The 17,401-nt window shown below is 58.0% G+C and overlaps 1 protein-coding gene across 4 annotated transcripts in view; it reads left to right on the top strand.

Moving 5' to 3' along the window:
- Positions 1-2,613: 2,613 nt before the first annotated feature.
- The window catches only part of LOC149427081 (calpain-1 catalytic subunit-like), a 31,730-nt gene continuing 16,942 nt past the window's right edge, over positions 2,614-17,401 (top strand). For 3 of the 4 annotated variants that reach the window (XM_089668281.1, XM_089668279.1, XM_089668278.1), the window contains exons 1-5: positions 2,614-3,073; positions 8,338-8,407; positions 10,493-10,617; positions 13,500-13,633; positions 14,152-14,323. In XM_089668281.1, coding sequence (XP_089524407.1) covers positions 2,963-3,073; positions 8,338-8,407; positions 10,493-10,617; positions 13,500-13,633; positions 14,152-14,323 — 612 coding nt within the window. In that variant the 5' untranslated portion in view covers positions 2,614-2,962. The remainder of the gene's footprint in view (positions 3,074-8,337; positions 8,408-10,492; positions 10,618-13,499; positions 13,634-14,151; positions 14,324-17,401) is intronic. The other variant, XM_089668280.1, reaches the window with a different exon arrangement.

The following is a 17,401-nucleotide window of genomic DNA, read 5'->3' as shown; positions in this document are numbered from 1 at the left end:
ACTGAGCTCCTCCATCCCCCCCATCACTGAGCTCCTCCATCCCCCCCATCACTGAGCTCCTCCATCCCCCCCTCACTGAGCTCCTCCATCCCCCCCTCACTGAGCTCCTCCATCCCCCCATCACTGAGCTCCTCCATCCCTCATCACTGAGCTCCTCCATCCCTCACCACTGAGCTCCTCCCTCCCCATCACTGAGCTCCTCCCTCCCCATCACTGAGCTCCTCCATCCCTCATCACTGAGCTCCTCCATCCCTCATCACTGAGCTCCTCCCTCCTCATCACTGAGCTCCTCCATCCCCCCATCACTGAGCTCCTCCCTCCCTCATCACTGAGCTCCTCCATCCCCCCATCACTGAGCTCCTCCCTCCCCCATCACTGAGCTCCTCCATCCCCCCCATCACTGAGCTCCTCTCTCCCCCATCACTGAGCTCCTCCATCCCTCATCACTGAGCTCCTCCCTCCTCATCACTGAGCTCCTCCATCCCCCCATCACTGAGCTCCTCCCTCCCTCATCACTGAGCTCCTCCATCCCCCCATCACTGAGCTCCTCCCTCCCCCATCACTGAGCTCCTCCATCCCCCCCATCACTGAGCTCCTCTCTCCCCATCACTGAGCTCCTCCATTCCTCATCACTGAGCTCCTCCATCCCTCATCACTGAGCTCCTCAATCCCCCATCACTGAGCTCCTCCATCCCCCCCATCACTGAGCTCCTCCCTCCCCCATCACTGAGCTCCTCCATCCCTCATCACTGAGCTCCTCCATCCCCCATCACTGAGCTCCTCCATCCCTCATCACTGAGCTCCTCCCTCCCCATCACTGAGCTCCTCCCTCCACCATCACTGAGCTCCTCCATCCCCCATCACTGAGCTCCTCCATCCCCCCCATCACTGAGCTCCTCTCTCCCCCATCACTGAGCTCCTCCATCCCTCATCACTGAGCTCCTCCCTCCACCATCACTGAGCTCCTCCATCCCCCCCATCACTGAGCTCCTCTCTCCCCCATCACTGAGCTCCTCCATCCCTCATCACTGAGCTCCTCCATCCCCCCCATCACTGAGCTCCTCTCTCCCCCATCACTGAGCTCCTCCATCCCTCATCACTGAGCTCCTCCATCCCCCCCATCACTGAGCTCCTCCATCCCCCATCACTGAGCTCCTCCATCCCCCATCACTGAGCTCCTCCATCCCTCATCACTGAGCTCCTCCATCCCCCCATCACTGAGCTCCTCCATCCCTCATCACTGAGCTCCTCCCTCCCCCATCACTGAGCTCCTCCATCCCCCCATCACTGAGCTCCTCCATCCCTCATCACTGAGCTCCTCCATCCCCCCCATCACTGAGCTCCTCCATCCCCCATCACTGAGCTCCTCCATCCCCCATCACTGAGCTCCTCCATCCCTCATCACTGAGCTCCTCCATCCCCCATCACTGAGCTCCTCCATCCCTCATCACTGAGCTCCTCCATCCCCCATCACTGAGCTCCTCCATCCCCCATCACTGAGCTCCTCCATCCCCCCATCACTGAGCTCCTCCATCCCTCATCACTGAGCTCCTCCCTCCCCCATCACTGAGCTCCTCCATCCCCCCATCACTGAGCTCCTCCATCCCTCATCACTGAGCTCCTCCATCCCCCCCATCACTGAGCTCCTCCATCCCCCATCACTGAGCTCCTCCATCCCCCATCACTGAGCTCCTCCATCCCTCATCACTGAGCTCCTCCATCCCCCATCACTGAGCTCCTCCATCCCTCATCACTGAGCTCCTCCATCCCCCCCATCACTGAGCTCCTCCATCCCCCATCACTGAGCTCCTCCATCCCTCATCACTGAGCTCCTCCATCCCCCATCACTGAGCTCCTCCATCCCCCATCACTGAGCTCCTCCATCCCTCATCACTGAGCTCCTCCATCCCCCATCACTGAGCTCCTCCCTCCCCATCACTGAGCTCCTCCCTCCACCATCACTGAGCTCCTCCATCCCCCATCACTGAGCTCCTCCATCCCCCCCATCACTGAGCTTCTCCCTCCACCATCACTGAGCTCCTCCATCCCTCATCACTGAGCTCCTCCATCCCCCATCACTGAGCTCCTCCATCCCTCATCACTGAGCTCCTCCATCCCCCCCATCACTGAGCTCCTCCATCCCCCATCACTGAGCTCCTCCATCCCCCATCACTGAGCTCCTCCATCCCCCCATCACTGAGCTCCTCTCTCCCCCATCACTGAGCTCCTCCATCCCTCATCACTGAGCTCCTCCATCCCCCCCATCACTGAGCTCCTCCATCCCCCATCACTGAGCTCCTCCCTCCCCATCACTGAGCTCCTCCATCCCCCATCACTGAGCTCCTCCATCCCTCATCACTGAGCTCCTCCCTCCACCATCACTGAGCTCCTCCATCCCTCATCACTGAGCTCCTCCATCCCCCCCATCACTGAGCTCCTTCATCCCCCATCACTGAGCTCCTCCATCCCCCATCACTGAGCTCCTCCATCCCCCCCATCACTGAGCTCCTCCATCCCTCATCACTGAGCTCCTCCATCCCCCATCACTGAGCTCCTCCATCCCTCATCACTGAGCTCCTCCATCCCCCCATCACTGAGCTCCTCCATCCCCCATCACTGAGCTCCTCCATCCCCCCCTCACTGAGCTGGGATGTGATTGGACGGTTCATGCAGGTAAGACTCTGGTGTGACCCGGAACATTCTATGAGTGACTCAGCAGAGAGAACAATCCGTACTTTGTACAGCGGGTGTCACCCCCACTATGTCTACATGTCCTGATCCCTGAGTACACCGAGCCCGTGCGTCCCCACCCACCCCGTCCCTATATAGGGTCACCGACTGGGAGACGCCATCCGTCCATCCATCCATCCGTCCGTCGTCCATCCATCCGTCCATCCATCCATCCGTCCGTCGTCCATCCGTCCGTCCTTCCATCCATCCATCCGTCCATCCCTCTCTATAGATGTCTGCAGCTCAGGATTTCCAGGCGCTCCATGCTGGGTGTCGGGAAGATCTGTTTGATGACGAGACGTTTCCTCAGAATATTCCGGGTGTGGAGTGGAGGCGTCCTCCGGTAAGTCTGCGAATCAGAGAATGTTCTGTGGATGGAGAAGTCTGACCCGACCATCCACCCGTCCATCCATCCATCCACCCGTCCATCCATCCACCCGTCCATCCATCCATCCATCCACCCGTCCATCCATCCGACTATCCATCCATCCATCCATCCACCCGACTATCCATCCATCCATCCACCCATCCATCCATCCATCCACCAGACTATCCATCCATCCATCCACCCGTCCATCCATCCATCCACTCGACTATCCATCCATCCATCCACCCGACCATCCATCCATCCACCCGACTATCCATCCATCCACCCGTCCATCCATCCATCCACCCGACCATCCATCCATCCACCCGACCATCCATCCATCCACCCGACCATCCATCCATCCATCCATCCATCCACCTGTCCATCCATCCATCCACCCGACCATCCATCCATCCATCCATCCACCTGTCCATCCATCCATCCACCTGACCATCCATCCATCCACCCGACTATCCATCCATCCATCCACCCGTCCATCCATCCATCCACTCGACTATCCATCCATCCACCCGTCCATCCATCCATCCATCCACTCGACTATCCATCCATCCACCCGTCCATCCATCCATCCATCCACCTGACCATCCATCCATCCACCCGACCATCCATCCACCCGTCCATCCATCCATCCACCCGTCTATCCATCCATCCACCCGACCATCCATCCATCCACCCGTCCATCCATCCATCCACCTGACCATCCATCCACCTGACCATCCATCCATCCGACTATCCATCCATCCATCCATCCACCCATCCATCCATCCACCCGTCCATCCATCCATCCACCCGATTATCCATCCATCCACCCGTCCATCTATCCATCCACCCGACTATCCATCCGTCCACCCGACCATCCATCCGTCCATCCATCCATCCACCCGTCCATCCATCCACCCGACCATCCATCCATCCACCAGACTATCCATCCATCCACCCGTCCATCCATCCACCTGACCATCCATCCACCCGTCCATCCATCCATCCACCTGACCATCCATCCACCCGACTATCCATCCATCCACCCGACTATCCATCCATCCACCCGTCCATCCATCCATCCACCCGACCATCCATCCATCCACCCATCCATCCATCCATCCGACCATCCATCCATCCATCCGACCATCCATCCATCCACCCGACTATCCATCCATCCACCCATCCATCCATCCATCCATCCACCCGACCATCCATCCATCCACCCGACCATCCATCCATCCACCCGTCCATCCATCCACCCGACCATCCATCCATCCATCCACCCGACCATCCATCCATCCATCCCTCCATCCATCCATCCATCCACCCGTCCATCCATCCATCCATCCATCCACCCGTCCATCCATCCCTCCATCCACCCGACCATCCATCCATCCACCCGACTATCCATCCATCCACCCGACTATCCATCCATCCACCCGTCCATCCATCCATCCACCCGACTATCCATCCATCCACCTGACCATCCATCCATCCACCCGACTATCCATCCATCCATCCACCCGACTATCCATCCGTCCACCCGACCATCCATCCGTCCATCCATCCATCCACCCGTCCATCCATCCACCCGACCATCCATCCATCCACCAGACTATCCATCCATCCACCCGTCCATCCATCCACCTGACCATCCATCCACCCGACTATCCATCCATCCACCCGTCCATCCATCCATCCACCTGACCATCCATCCACCCGACTATCCATCCATCCACCCGTCCATCCATCCATCCACCCGACCATCCATCCATCCACCCGACCATCCATCCATCCACCCATCCATCCATCCATCCATCCGACCATCCATCCATCCACCCGACCATCCATCCATCCACCCGACCATCCATCCATCCACCCATCCATCCATCCATCCATCCGACCATCCATCCATCCACCCGACCATCCATCCATCCACCCGACCATCCATCCATCCACCCATCCATCCATCCATCCATCCGACCATCCATCCATCCATCCACCCGACCATCCATCCATCCACCCGCCCATCCATCCATCCACCCGACTATCCATCCATCCATCCATCCACCCGTCCATCCATCCACCCGACCATCCATCCATCCACCCGACCATCCATCCATCCATCCCTCCATCCATCCATCCATCCATCCACCCGTCCATCCATCCCTCTATCCACCCGACCATCCATCCATCCACCCGTCCATCCATCCAACCACCCTTCCATCCACTCGTCCATCCATCCCTCCATCCATCCATCCACCCGACCATCCATCCATCCACCCGACCATCCATCCATCCACCTGACCATCCATCCATCCACCCATCCATCCACCTGACCATCCATCCATCCACCCGATCATCCATCCATCCATCCACCCGACCATCCATCCATCCACGCCCGCAGCGTGTCCCTCCCGGGATGTCTTCCCATCGAACTGCGTATCCGGGGGGGGGGGGCGAGAAAATCACGGCTCGACTACACGAGGGTCCAATAAAACCAGAACTGTGAGGTCCTATGAAAGGAAGTATCGGCCAACTGCAACTCAGCAGACGGGATGTATGATCGCATGATGTGCAGCTCAGCATTACCGCCCCCCCATGTCACCGAGAGCCACGACAACTTCCCCCGGGAGGAGGTGTCAGGAATCACCTGGGGGGGGGGGGCAGATGAATCAGGAGTCAGACTCCGCCCCCATCACAGTTTACCAATCTTGGGAGGATCATTGTGGGTCCAAAATATTTCTCACTCCTCCCCCCTCTCTCTTCCCCCTCCCCCCTGTCACGGATCCCCCACATGCCCCGCCCACAGTGACTATCTATCCGAGGAGCACACGTGGGGCGGTGACTTGGCGTAACGAGGGAATAAAGGGGACTGAACTCTGATATATAATCCGTATATAAGACCAGCCGGGAGATCCTTCCACAGCTGCACTACCTCCGCCCACCACCGGGGGGAGACTCCACTACAATCCAGAGGGCTGACCACACCCCGCACTACCTCCGCCCACCACCGGGGGAGACTCCACTACAATCTAGAGGGCTGACCACACCCCGCACTACCTCCGCCCACCACCGGGGGGAGACTCCACTCCAATCCAGAGGGCTGACCACACCCCGCACTACCTCCGCCCACCACCGGGGGAGACTCCACTACAATCTAGAGGGCTGACCACACCCCGCACTACCTCCGCCCACCACCGGGGGAGACTCCACTACAATCCAGAGGGCTGACCACACCCCGCACTACCTCTGCCCACCACCGGGGGGAGACTCCACTACAATCCAGAGGGCTGACCACACCCCGCACTACCTCCGCCCACCACCGGGGGGAGACTCCACTACAATCCAGAGGGCTGACCACACCCCGCACTACCTCCGCCCACCACCGGGGGGAGACTCCACTACAATCCAGAGGGCTGACCACACACTGCAGATACAAATCTTACATACAATCTGCTGCACTGAGAAGAGGGGAGGAGCTTAGTAATCACACCCTTCTAGGGCCCCTCCAGCTACCTACAGCTTGTACCCCGATGTTATCACCCTTCCACTGTCCACACCCCCCCCACACACACCAGACACACCCCTCCCCCCCACCAGACACACCCCTCCCCCCACACCAGACACACACCCCCGCACCAGACACACCCCTCCCCCAAACACCCCCCCCGGCACCAGACACACCCCTCCCCCCACACCAGACACACCCCTCCCCCAAACACCCCCCCGGCACCAGACACACCCCTCCCCCCACACCAGACACACCCCTCCCCCACCAGACACACCCCTCCCCCAAACACCCCTCCCGCACCAGACACACCCCTCCCCCAACACCAGACACACCCCTCCCCCAAACACCCCCCGGCACCAGACACACCCCTCCCCCAAACACCCCCCTGCACCAGACACACCCCTCCCCCAACACCAGACACACCCCTCCCCCAAACACCCCCCCCCCCGCACCAGGCACACCCCTCCCCTAAACACCCCCTCCCCTGCACCAGACACACCCCTCCCCCAACACCAGACACACACCCCCGCACCAGACACACCCCTCCCCCAAACACCCCCCCACACCAGACACACCCCTGGATCCGGTTTGCTGAATACCGCAAACCGGATCCAGGAATGGCCATCTGCAGACCCTGCACCCCCCCATCACACAGGCCAGATCCGGGCCTGCCATCCATCCATCTCTCCATCCATCCCTCTCTCCATCCATCCCTCCATCCACCCACCCATCCATCCATCTACCCATCCATCTATCTACCCATCCATCCATCCATCCATCCATGTCTCCATCCATCCATGTCTCCATCCATCCATCCATCTACCCATCCATCCATCCCTCCATCCATCCCTCTCTCCATCCATCCATCCATCTACCCATCCATCCCTCCATCTACCCATCCATCCATCCATCCATCCATCTACCCATCCACCCATCCATCTACCCATCCATCCATCTCTCCATCCATCCCTCTCTCCATCCCTCCATCTACCCATCCATCCATCCATCCACCCACCCATCCATCCATCCATCTACCCATCCCTCCATCTACCCATCCATCCATCCACCCACCCATCCATCCATCCATCTACCCATCCATCCATCCATCCATCTACCCATCCATCCATCCCTCCATCCATCCCTCTCTCCATCCATCCACCCACCCATCCATCTACCCATCCATCCATCCATCTACCCATCCATCCATCCCTCCATCCCTCTCTCCATCCATCCATCCATCCATCTACCCATCCATCTATCTACCCATCCATCCCTCCATCTACCCATCCATCCATCCATCCACCCACCCATCCATCCCTCTACCCATCCATCCATCTACCCATCCATCCATCCATCCATCCATCCCTCTCTCTCTCTCCATCCATCCATCCATCCCTCTCTCTCTCTCCATCCATCCTTCCAATGACCAATCAGAGAATTGCTGGCAGACATTTCTGCTCTCACATCTGATGTCGTTGGTCCTCTGGCCTCGTGTTCTGGGGTCTTCCTATCGGAGTTCCTGCTACTCCTGAGTGTTTTCTTCTCCAGCAGGGATGGTGGGGCCCCCTTGTAGTGACTGGGCTGGGACTTCAGAGTACAGGAACTCTCCCAGAGGAGAGGTCAGAGGTCACTGTGTAAGGTCAGAGGTCACTGACACTGTTCTTAGGTCAGAGGTCACTGTCTAAGGTCAGAGGTCACTGACACCGTCCCTTTCTCTCCACAGGAGTTCTGCTCCCATCCACAGTTCATAGAGAGCGGAGCGAGTACATCGGACGTCTGCCAGGGCGAGTTGGGTGAGTCGCCCGTCTGCACAGAGCCCACTCAGCTCCTCATAGGGCCACAAACAAGAAACGTCATATCTTCTGTGCTGGGTACATGTTTCACCCCTCGGGTGCCATCGGGTTGCTTGGTGTGCAGCTCATCCAGGCAGGGCCGTGGATAAGGGGGTACCACCAGTCCTCCTGTACGGGGCCCAGGCCAGCAGGGGGGCCCAGGGAGCAGGGTGAATCTGGTGTGGGCAGAGAGGGTGATGAGTGTGCCGGGGGGGGGGGGGGCAATTCCTGGAACCGATCCCCTGTATGGCTCCCCCTGCAGCAGCTGAAAGCCAGCGGGAGGGAGAGGAGAAGAAGCCGGCTGTCAGCTGCTGCAGGGGGAGCCATACAGGGGATCGGTTCCAGGAATTGCCCCCCCCCCCCCCCCGGCACACTCATCACCCTCCCTGCCCACACCAGATTCACCCTGCTCCCTGGGCCCCCCTGCTGGCCTGGGCCCCGTACAGGAGGACTGGTGGTACCCCCTTATCCACGGCCCTGCCTGGATGAGCTGATGAGGGGGGTGATGGCTGTCTCGGAATGGCAGGGTCCCTGGTTGTCCTGGAGCGGCGGGGTCCCTGGTTGTCCCAGAACTGTGGGGTCCCTCTATCCGGAGCGGCGGGGTCCCTGGTTGTCCCAGAACGGTGGGGTCCCTCTATCAGGAGCGGCGCGGTCCCTGGTTGTCCCGGAACGGCAGGGTCCCTGGTTGTCCCGGAACGGCGGGGTCCCTGCTTGTCCCAGAACGGCAGGGTCCTTGGTTGTCCCAGAACGGCGGGGTCCTTGGTTGTCCCGGAGCGATGGGGTCCCTCTATCATGAGCGGCGGGGTCCCTGGTTGTCCCGGAACGGCGGGGTCCCTGGTTGTCCCGGAGCGATGGGGTCCCTCTATCATGAGCGGCGGGGTCCCTGGTTGTCCCGGAACGGCGGGGTCCCTGGTTGTCCCGGAGCGGCGGGGTCCCTGGTTGTCCCGGAGCGGTCGGGGTCCCTGGTTGTCCAGGAGCGGCAGGGTCCCTGGATGTCCCAGGGCGGTGGGGTCCCTCTATCAGGAGCGGCGGGGTCCCTGGTTGACCCACAGCGGCGGGGTCCCTGGTTGTCCCGGAACGGCAGGGTCCCTGGTTATCCCGGAACAGCGGGGTCCCTGGTTGTCCTGGAACGGCGGGGTCCTTGGTTTTCCCGGAGTGATGGGGTCCCTCTATCATGAGCGGCGGGGTCCCTGGTTGTCCCGGAACGGTGGGGTCCCTGGTTGTCCCAGAATGGCGGGGTCCCTGGTTGTCCCGGAACGGCGGGGTCCTTGGTTGTTCCGGAGTGATGGGGTCCCTCTATCATGAGCGGCGGGGTCCCTGGTTGTCCCGGAACGGTGGGGTCCCTGGTTGTCCCAGAATGGCGGGGTCCCTGGTTGTCCCAGAATGGCGGGGTCCCTGGTTGTCCCGGAGCGGCGGGGTCCCTCTATCAGGAGCGGCGGGGTCCCTGGTTGTCCCGGAGGGGCGGGGTCCCTGGTTGTCTTGGAGCGGCGGGGTCCCTGGTTGTCCCGGAACGGCGGGGTCCCTGGTTGTCCCGGAGCGGCGGGGTCCCTCTATCAGGAGCGGCGGGGTCCCGGTTGTCCCGGAGCGGCGGGGTCCCTCTATCAGGAGCGGCGGGGTCCCTCTATCAGGAGCGGCGGGGTCCCCGGTTGTCCCGGAGCGGTGGGGTCCCTCTATCAGGAGCGGCGGGGCCCCTCATCCTCCATGTTGGATGAACCCTGTAGGTTGTGTAGGAGGAGTTCCCGCCATTCGGAGGCTCATTTCATGTACAGGAACCTCCGGCAGACGTTTCAGGGACTCAGCGGCTCCTCGGGGTCCTTCCCTCAGCCCTGATGAAGGGGGACTCATCCCCGAAACGCGTCGTCTGCCAGAGCGTGACAACCAATGGAGCGGCCTGGACTCCATCCGCCCCGCCCCCAATGTGTGACGTAATGTCACCTGCCTATGGGCATCATGTGATCCCTCCTGATCCCTCCAATCACAGGCGTGCACGATGCTCCGCCCACCTCCACCTCCTCATGGACTGTTCTGTGTCCCTCCCCCACACAGGGGACTGCTGGCTCCTCTCCTCCATGACGTCACTCACCCTCCACCCCCAACTCTTCGCCCGGGTCGTCCCTGAGAACCAGACCTTCAGCCGGAGCCATGGATACCGCGGGATCTTCCACTTCAAGGTGAGGGGGGGGGGCAGCACAATGGGGGGAGGGGCAGCACACTGGGGGAGGGGTCAGCACAATGGGGGAGGGGTCAGCACAATGGGGGAGGGGTCAGCACAATGAAGGGAGGGGTCAGCACAATGGGGGAGGGGTCAGCACAATGGAGGGGGGGTCAGCACAATGAAGGGAGGGGTCAGCACAATGGGGGAGGGGTCAGCACAATGGAGGGGGGGTCAGCACAATGGGAGAAGGGGTCAGCACAATAGAGGGAGGGGTCAGCACAATGGGGAGGGGTCAGCACAATGGAGGGAGGGGTCAGCACAATGGGGGAGGGGTCAGCACAATGGAGGGGGGGGGTCAGCACAATGGAGGGAGGGGTCACAATCATAATGGTACAAAGAATTGGCTCCTATCATCCACAGAGCAATTTGGGGGGCCAAGGTTCCTGGGATTGAGGAGTTCCCTGGATTGGGGGGGTTCCTGGTATTTAGTTGGGTCTCGGAGATTGGGCGGTTCCCGGGATTGAGGGAGGTTCTTGGAATCGGGGGGTTCCGGGGATTGGGGGGGTCCGGGGATTGGGCGGGTTCCCAGGATTGGGGGGTTCTGGGGGTTGGGGGGTTCTTGGTATTGGGGGGGTCCTGAGATTGGGGGCAGTTCCCAGGATTGGGCCGGTTCCGGGGATTGGGCGGGTTCCCGGGATTGGGGGGTTCTGGGGGTTGAGGGGTTCCTGAGATTGGGGGGTTCCGGGATTGGGTGGGTTCCCGGGATTGGGGGGTTCTTGGGGTTGAGGGGTTCCTGGTAGTGGGGGGTTCCCAGGATTGGGGGGGTTCCGGGATTGAGGGGTTCCTGGTATTGGGGGGTTCCCAGGACTGGGGGGGTTCCTGGGATTGAGGGGATCCTGGTATTGAGGGGGGGTTCCAGGGATTGGGTGGGTTCCCAGGATTGGGGGGTTCTGGGGGTTGAGGGGTTCCCGGGATTGGGTGGTTTCCGGGATTGGGGGGGTTCCCGGGATCGGAGGGGTTCCCAGGATTGGGCGGTTCCTAGGATTGGGCGGTTCCCGGGATGGGGGGGTTCCTGGGATTGGGTGGGTCACGAGATTGTGGGGTTCCCAGGATTGGGGGGGTCCCGGGATTGGGGGGATCCTGGGATAGGGGGGTCCCGGGATTGGGGGGGTTCCCAGGATTGGGCGGTTCCTGGGATTGGGGGGGTTCCCAGGATTGAGGGGGTCCCTGGATTGGGGGGGTTCCTGGTATTTAGTTGGGTTTCGGGGATTGGGCGGTTCCCGGGATTGAGCAGTTCCCGGGATTGGGGGGTTCTCGAGATTGGGGGGTTCCGGGGATTGGGCGGGTTCCCAGGATTGGGGGGTTCTGGGGGTTGGGGGTTCCCGGCATTTGGGGGGTCCCGGGATTGGGGGCGGTTCCCGGGATTGGGGGGGTCCCGGGATTGCAGGGGTTCCGGGGATTGGGTGGGTTCCCGGGATTTGGGGGTTTCGGGGTAGAGGGGTTCCCGAGATTGGGGGTGGTTACATGGATTGGGGGGGTTCTTGGGGTTGAGGGGTTCCTGTTAGTGGGGGTTGAGGGGTTCCTGGTATTCAGGGGGGGTTCCGGGGATTGGGCGGGTTCCCGGGATTGAGGGGTTCTGGTGGGTTGAGGGGTTCCCGGGATTGGGGGGGTTCCCAGGATTGGGCGGTTCCCAGGATTGGGGGGGTTTCCAGGATTGGGGGGGTTCCCGGGATTGGGGGGGTTTCCACTATTGGTTGGGTCCCGGGATCGGGAGGGTCCCGGGATTGGGCGGTTCCCGGGATTGGGGGGGTCCCAGGATTGGGCAGTTCCCGGGATGGGGGTGACTGTGCGGATCTCTGTCCCCCGGCAGCTGTGGCGGTTCGGTGATTGGGGGGTTCCCAGGATAGGGGGTCCCGCTATTGGGGGTCCGGGGATTGGGGGGGTCCCTAGATCGGGGGGGTCCCGGGATTGGGGAGGTCCTGGGATTGGGGGGGTTCCCAGGATCGGGGGGGTCCCAGGATCGGGGTGACTGTCCCGGCAGCTGTGGCGGTTCGGTGATTGGGGGGGGTCCCGGGATTGGGCGGTTCCCAGGATTGGGGGATCCCAGGATTGGGGGGGTCCTGGGATCGGGGGGTCCCGGTATTGGGCGGTTCTTAGGATTGGGGGGTCCCGGTATTGGGGGGTCCCGGGATCAGGGGTCCCGGAATTAGGGGGTCCCGGGATCAGGGGTCCCGGAATTGGGGGGTCCTGGTATTGGGGAGTCCCGGGATCGAGGTGACTGTGCGGATCTCTGTCCCCCCAGCTGTGGCGGTTCAGTGATTGGGGGGGTCCCGGGATCGGGGGGGTCCCGGGATTGGGGGGTCCCGGTATTGGGGGGTCCCGGGATCGGGGTGACTGTGCGGATCTCTGTCCCCCCAGCTGTGGCAGTTCAGTGATTGGGGGGGTCCCGGGATCGGGGGGGTCCCGGGATTGGGGGGTCCCGGTATTGGGGGGTCCCGGGATCGGGGTGACTGTGCGGATCTCTGTCCCCCCAGCTGTGGCAGTTCAGTGATTGGGGGGGTCCCGGGATCGGGGGGGTCCCAGGATTGGGGGGTCCCGGTATTGGGCGGTTCCCAGGATTGGGGGGTCCCGGTATTGGGGGGTCCCGGGATCGGGGTGACTGTGCGGATCTCTGTCCCCCCAGCTGTGGCAGTTCAGTGATTGGGGGGGTCCCGGGATCGGGTGGGTCCCGGGATTGGGGGGTCCCGGTATTGGGGGGTCCCGGGATCGGGGTGATTGTGCGGATCTCTGTCCCCCCAGCTGTGGCGGTTCAGTGATTGGGGGGGTCCCGGGATTGGGGGGTCCCGGTATTGGGGGGTCCCGGGATCGGGGTGACTGTGCGGATCTCTGTCCCCCCAGCTGTGGCGGTTCGGTGATTGGCTGGATGTGATCATCGATGATAAACTCCCAACGAAGAACAACGTCCTGATCTACAGCAAGAGCCACACCCGGGGGGAGATGTGGAGCCCCCTGCTGGAGAAGGCCTATGCCAAGTATGTCCGCTATACCATGTACTACACAACACCTCCACCACTCATATACAGTGTACTACTAAACACCTCCACCACCCATGTACCATGTAGTACACAACATCTCCACCACCCATATACAGTGTACTACACAACACCTCCACCACCCATATACAATGTACTACACAACACCTCCACCACTCATATACAGTGTACTACTAAACACCTCCACCACCCATATACAATGTACTACACAACACCTCCACCACCCAAATACAATGTACTACACAACACCTCCACCACCCATGTACCATGTAGTACACAACACCTCCACCACCCATATACAGTGTACTACACAACACCTCCACCACCCATATACAATGTACTACACAACACCTCCACCACCCATATACAGTGTACTACACAACACCTCCACCACCCATATACAGTGTACTACACAACACCTCCACCACCCATATACAGCTGCATTGTCTCCCGTCATACAACACGGCAGTGGCATGTAACATGTAGCGTGTTCTCAGGGTGTCTGGAGGATATTTGGCTCTACAAGGAGGAACCATCCCGGAGGCTCTGGAGGACTTCACTGGCGGCCTTGCGGAGGTGCTGAGCCTGAGCAGACACACCCCCGAGGAGACCTGGGAGCTGATCGTCCAATCAGCACACAGCCGCTTCCCCATGGCCTGCTATATAGAGGTATATACCGTATACATCACACCGCAGATATACACCATATTGCCCCAAGTATTGGCCCCGCCCTTTCCACACACATGACCTTTAATGGCCCCCCAGTCTTAGTCCGTAGGGTTCAATATTGAGTTGGCCCCGCCCTTTCCACGCACATGACCTTTAATGGCCCCCCAGTCTTAGTTCGTAGGGTTCAATATTGAGTTGGCCCCGCCCTTTCCACACACGTGACCTTTAATGGCCCCCCCAGTCTTACTCTGTAGGGTTCAATATTGAGTTGGCCCCGCCCTTTCCACACACATGACCTTTAATGGCCCCCCAGTCTTAGTCCGTAGGGTTCAATATTGAGTTGGCCCCGCCCTTTCCACACACATGACCTTTAATGGCCCCCCAGTCTTAGTCCGTAGGGTCCAATATTGAGTTGGCCCCGCCCTTTCCACACACATGACCTTTAATGGCCCCCCAGTCTTAGTCCGTAGGGTTCAATATTGAGTTGGCCCCGCCCTTTCCACACACATGACCTTTAATGGCCCCCCAGTCTTAGTCCGTAGGGTTCAATATTAAGTTGGCCCCGCCCTTTCCACACACATGACCTTTAATGGCCCCCCAGTCTTATGCAGGCCATAGATGGGTCGAAAATCGGCCGATTTTCGGATCGTTAGTGGGCTATTTGTTCGGCCGTTTTTCGGTATTTTGGCCGTTTTTTTAAATCGGGAAAGTTGGAAAAAAATCGGCCGATTTTCGCGGCAATAATGGGCTAATTGGCCGATTTTTTACCGATAAAAATCTGCGCATGAGCAGTGACCTGCAAGAGGAAGACAAAAAGAAGAAAAAGAAGAAGAAGAAGAGGATGAAGATGATGAAGAGGAAGAAGAAGTAGAAGAAGAGGAGGATGATGATGAAGAGGAAGAAGAAGTACAGTTGTGTCCAAAATTATTCAACCCCCACTGAAATTGAGTGTTTTGGCCAGTTTGACATTGCTTTTGATCATTCAGTCATCTTGCTTACATTTACATTAAAGAGGCACTTGTAGGTCAGACAAATATAACATAACAGTTATAATGAAATAACCACAAATGTCTTTTCTGTGCTCACAGCATTATCAGTTTTATTCAACCCCCAAGTGACATTCAATCTTAGTACTTAGTACAGCATCCTTTTACAGTTATAACAGCTTTTAAACGTGAAGCATAGCTTGACACAAGTGTCTTGCAGCGATCTACGGGTATCTTCGCCCATTCTTCATGGGCAAAGGCCTCCAGTTCAGTCACATTCTTAGGCTTGCGCACTGCAACTGCTTTCTTTAAGTCCCACCAGAGGTTCTCAATCGGATTTAAGTCTGGTGACTGCGATGGCCACTCCAAAATGTTCCAGCCTTTCCTCTGCAACCATGCTCTAGTGGACTTGGAGGTATGCTTGGGATCATTGTCCTGTTGAAAGGTCCAACGTCTCCCAAGCCTCAGGTGTGTGACGGACTGCATCACGTTTCCATCCAATATCTCCTGGTACTGAAGAGAATTCATGGTACCTTGCACACGCTGAAGCTTCCCTGTACCTGCAGAAGCAAAACAGCCCCAAAGCATGATTGACCCTCCACCATGCTTCACAGTAGGCAAGGTGTTCTTTTCATCATAGGCCTTGTTCTTCCTCCTCCAAACATAGCGTTGATCCATGGGCCCAAACAGTTCTAATTTTGTTTCATCAGTCCACAGAACACTATCCCACAACTTTTGTGGTTTGTCCACATGGCTTTTGGCATACTGCAGTCGACTCTTCTTATTCTTTGGAGACAGCAAGGGGGTACGCCTGGGAGTTCTGGCACGGAGGCCTTCATTACGCAGTGTGCGTCTTATTGTCTGGGCTGAAACTTCTGTACCCACATCTGACAAATCTTTTCTCAGTTCCTCAGCAGTCACACGGGGACTTCTCTCCACTCTACGCTTCAGGTAGCGCACAGCAGTCGAAGTCAGCATCTTCTTTCTGCCACGACCAGGTAGCGTTTCAACAGTGCCCTTTGCCTTGAATTTGCGAATGATGCTTCCTAAGGTGTCTCTTGGTATGTTTAACATCTTTGCAATCTTCTTATAGCCATTGCCCTTCCTGTGAAGAGAAATCACCTCTTCTCTTGTCTTCCTGGACCATTCTCTTGCCTTCACCATGTTTGTAACCACACCAGTAAATGTCTAGAAGGAGCTGAGTATCACAGTCATTTTAAAGCTGCCTAATTGGTGCTTATTATGCTTGATTGCTGCTCGGTGACATCCACAGGTGTTTTCAATACCTGATGGAAAGCACCTGTATGAACCTCTGTTCTTCAGAGTGGTAGTCTTTAAGGGGTTGAATAATTGTGGCAATGAAGAAACCACATAAGAACCATTTACTACTGTATTACATAAACAATTGATGTCATTTTAGTTGCATTTGGGTAGTTACAACGTCCTTGTAGGATTTGATTCTGAATACAATTCCAAATGTACACTATAGTCCCTAAACCCCTTTACAGCATTGGGGGTTGAATAATTTTGGACACAACTGTAGAAGAAGAGGATGATGATGATCAAGAGGAAGAAGAAGTAGAAGAAGAAGAAGAGGATGATGATGATGAAGAGGAAAAAGAAGTAGAAGAAGAGGATGATGATGATGATGAAGAGGAAGAAGAAGAAGAGGATGATGATGATGATGATGAAGAGGAAGAAGAAGAAGAAGAGGATGCTGATGAAGAAGGGGAAGAAGAAGTAGAAGAAGAAGAGGATGAAGATGATGAAGAGGAAGAAGAAGTAGAAGAAGAAGAAGAGGATGATGATGATGAAGAAGAAGAAGTAGAAGAAGAAGAAGGGGATGAAGATGATGAAGAGGAAGAATAAGTAGAAGAAGATGATGATGATGATGATGAAGAGGAAGAAGAAGTAGAAGAAGAAGAGGAGGAGGATGATGAAGAAGAAGAAGAAGAAGAAGAGGATGATGATGAAGAAGTAGAAGGAGAGGAAGAAGAGGATGATGATGACCAAGAAAAAGAAGAAGAGGATGATGATGATGATGATGAAGAAAAAGAAGAAGAGGATGATGAAGAAGAAGAAGAAGAGGATG

This window comes from Staurois parvus, unplaced genomic scaffold (assembly GCF_062004578.1).
Source record: "Staurois parvus isolate SC_StPar_1 unplaced genomic scaffold, SC_StPar_1.0 ptg004049l, whole genome shotgun sequence".
NCBI lineage: Eukaryota > Metazoa > Chordata > Amphibia > Anura > Ranidae > Staurois > Staurois parvus.
The sequence above is the reverse complement of the archived record's forward strand: the minus strand, read 5'-3'. Positions and strand labels throughout refer to the sequence as shown.